This window comes from Trichechus manatus, unplaced genomic scaffold (genome assembly GCF_000243295.1).
Source record: "Trichechus manatus latirostris isolate Lorelei unplaced genomic scaffold, TriManLat1.0 scaffold00002, whole genome shotgun sequence".
In the NCBI taxonomy this organism is placed as follows: domain Eukaryota; kingdom Metazoa; phylum Chordata; class Mammalia; order Sirenia; family Trichechidae; genus Trichechus; species Trichechus manatus.
In genome coordinates this window covers 22179621-22181623 of record NW_004443938.1, presented here as the reverse complement: position 1 = coordinate 22181623, position 2003 = coordinate 22179621, and the positions used below count along the sequence as shown (strand labels likewise).

Sequence of the window (2003 nt, the reverse complement as noted above, 5' to 3'; positions counted from 1 at the left end):
GTAGCCCAAGGAGCGGCCGTTCCACACTGACAAATCCCCAGGAAGCCACGGGCCAGGGCCATTCAGCGCTGCAGATAACACTGTTTTTCTGGATCCCCACTGTGGCTCTCCTTTTGAAAATGCAGGCGCATATACTTACAGCTGAGAGTGGACAATTTCCTATGGTTATGCACTTTGCCCTCTGAAACTAAGCCAAGTTGACAGAATATTCCACTCGTTTGGGCAGAGTTTTCTCCTCGCCCAGCGGGGAGTATGGTGAGGCAGAGATTCTGACACTTGGCCAAGCGGGATAAGATAACAAGGGAGTCTCTCCTCCATTTAGTGAAGAGAGACTTCGATGCTGTCCTCACCAAAACACACACACATGCCCACACATCAGTGTGGACGCAACCGTCTCCGCAGCTGTTTGTTGTTGTTGTTAGCTACGATTGAGTCAGACCTCGACTCACGGCAACCGCATGTACAAGTGATCCACAGGGTTTTCATTGACTGAATTTGGGAAGTAGATCGCCAGGCCTTTCTTCCTCGTTTATCTTAGTCTGGACGCTCCACTGAAAACTGTTCATCATCATAGCAACATGCAAGCCTCCACTGATAGATGTGTGGTGGCTGAGCTTAAGGTGCGTTGGCTGGGAATGGAACCCAGGTATCCTGCACGGAAGGCAAGAATTCTATCAGTGAACCACCGCTGCCCTCTTACCTGCAGCTGCCAGACAAAAAAAAACAGTTGCTGTCAGGCGATTCTGACTCATAGCGACCCTGAAGGATACAGTAGAACTGCCCCGTGGGGTTTCCAAGGCTGTAATGTTTACGGAAGCAACTGCCACATCTTTCTCCCGAGGAGCAGCTGGTGGGTTCGAATCTTCCACCTTTTGATTGGCAGACGAGCGCTTAACCACTGCGCCACTCATTGCCACTGAGTAGATTCCAACTCATAGTGACCTTATAGGACAGAGTAGAACTAACTGCCCCATAGGGTTTCCAGGGAGCGAACTGCCGACCTTTGGGTTAGCAGCCGAGCTCTTAACCACTGCCCCACCAGGGCTCCGCTGCGCCACCAGGAGGCCACAAAGACATCTCTCAAACCTAGCTAGGGGAGGTAACTTCCTACCACCATCCCCCCACCCACACCCCCAGCAGAGGGCTGCCAATGCAGGTCAAGTACATTTCCCATCTGATTCTCATCTGCGAAGTAGAAGAGGTATTGATTGGCCTGTTTCACGGAAGAGGAAACTCAGAGATGCTAGGGCTCTCCCAGAGTCACACAACTGGTCAGGGACAGACTCCTGACAAGAGGCCACGTCTGCCCAGTCCTGACCTTGGGCTCCTCCCAGTCACCAGATGCCTTCCCCAGGAGAGGGCCATTACTCAAGGATCAGTAAAATAACAGCTACCATGCTCCGTGTCAGGCACTCTTCTAGGCATTTTGTGCAGCCACTGATTCTTACAGCTACCTCCCAGGGAGGCGTTATCACAACTTTACAGACGGAGAAAGCGAGGCTCAGACAGGCTAGGTGATCTGCTTAAGGCCACATAGTTCCTACGAGGTGGAACGTGGATTCAAACCCCGATCCATTGGCCCCAAAGCTCTTTGGACCAAACTACAGAGTAGAGGGACCGTGCTCCGGCTCCTGAGAATGGACCCTCCCACCCCATTCCCTGCAGGGTGAAGAAATGCTACCTCATGGCCACGTTGCTGCCGTCAATCACTATGGGTCTCAAGGCACCCGCTGGGCTTCCGCACTCCTCTTCGGGGTCTGTCCCCAGCCTGCACTGGACAGAGTCTGACCGGCCACAGGAACCCCGAGGGACGAGCAGTGGGACCGCGGCGGCGGCGGCGCCCCCTGCTGGTCGTCCCTGGGTCGCGGGGCGACTGCCAGTCTGGATCAGCTCCCGCAGCACGTCGTTGACCAGGGCACCCTCACCCAGCTTGCCCAGCACCCTGACCACGTCCTCCTGGCCGTAGCCCAGCTTCTGGAAAAACTCCATCTTGCTCGAAGGCT

At 54.6% G+C, this 2003-nt stretch overlaps 1 protein-coding gene across 1 annotated transcript in view; it reads right to left on the bottom strand.

Moving 5' to 3' along the window:
- The window catches only part of ZC3H12D (zinc finger CCCH-type containing 12D), a 38700-nt gene that overhangs the window by 36233 nt on the left and 464 nt on the right, over window positions 1–2003 (bottom strand). Inside the window, exon 2 of the mRNA XM_023728344.1 lies at window positions 1682–2001. Coding sequence (XP_023584112.1) covers window positions 1682–2001 — 320 coding nt within the window. The remainder of the gene's footprint in view (window positions 1–1681; window positions 2002–2003) is intronic.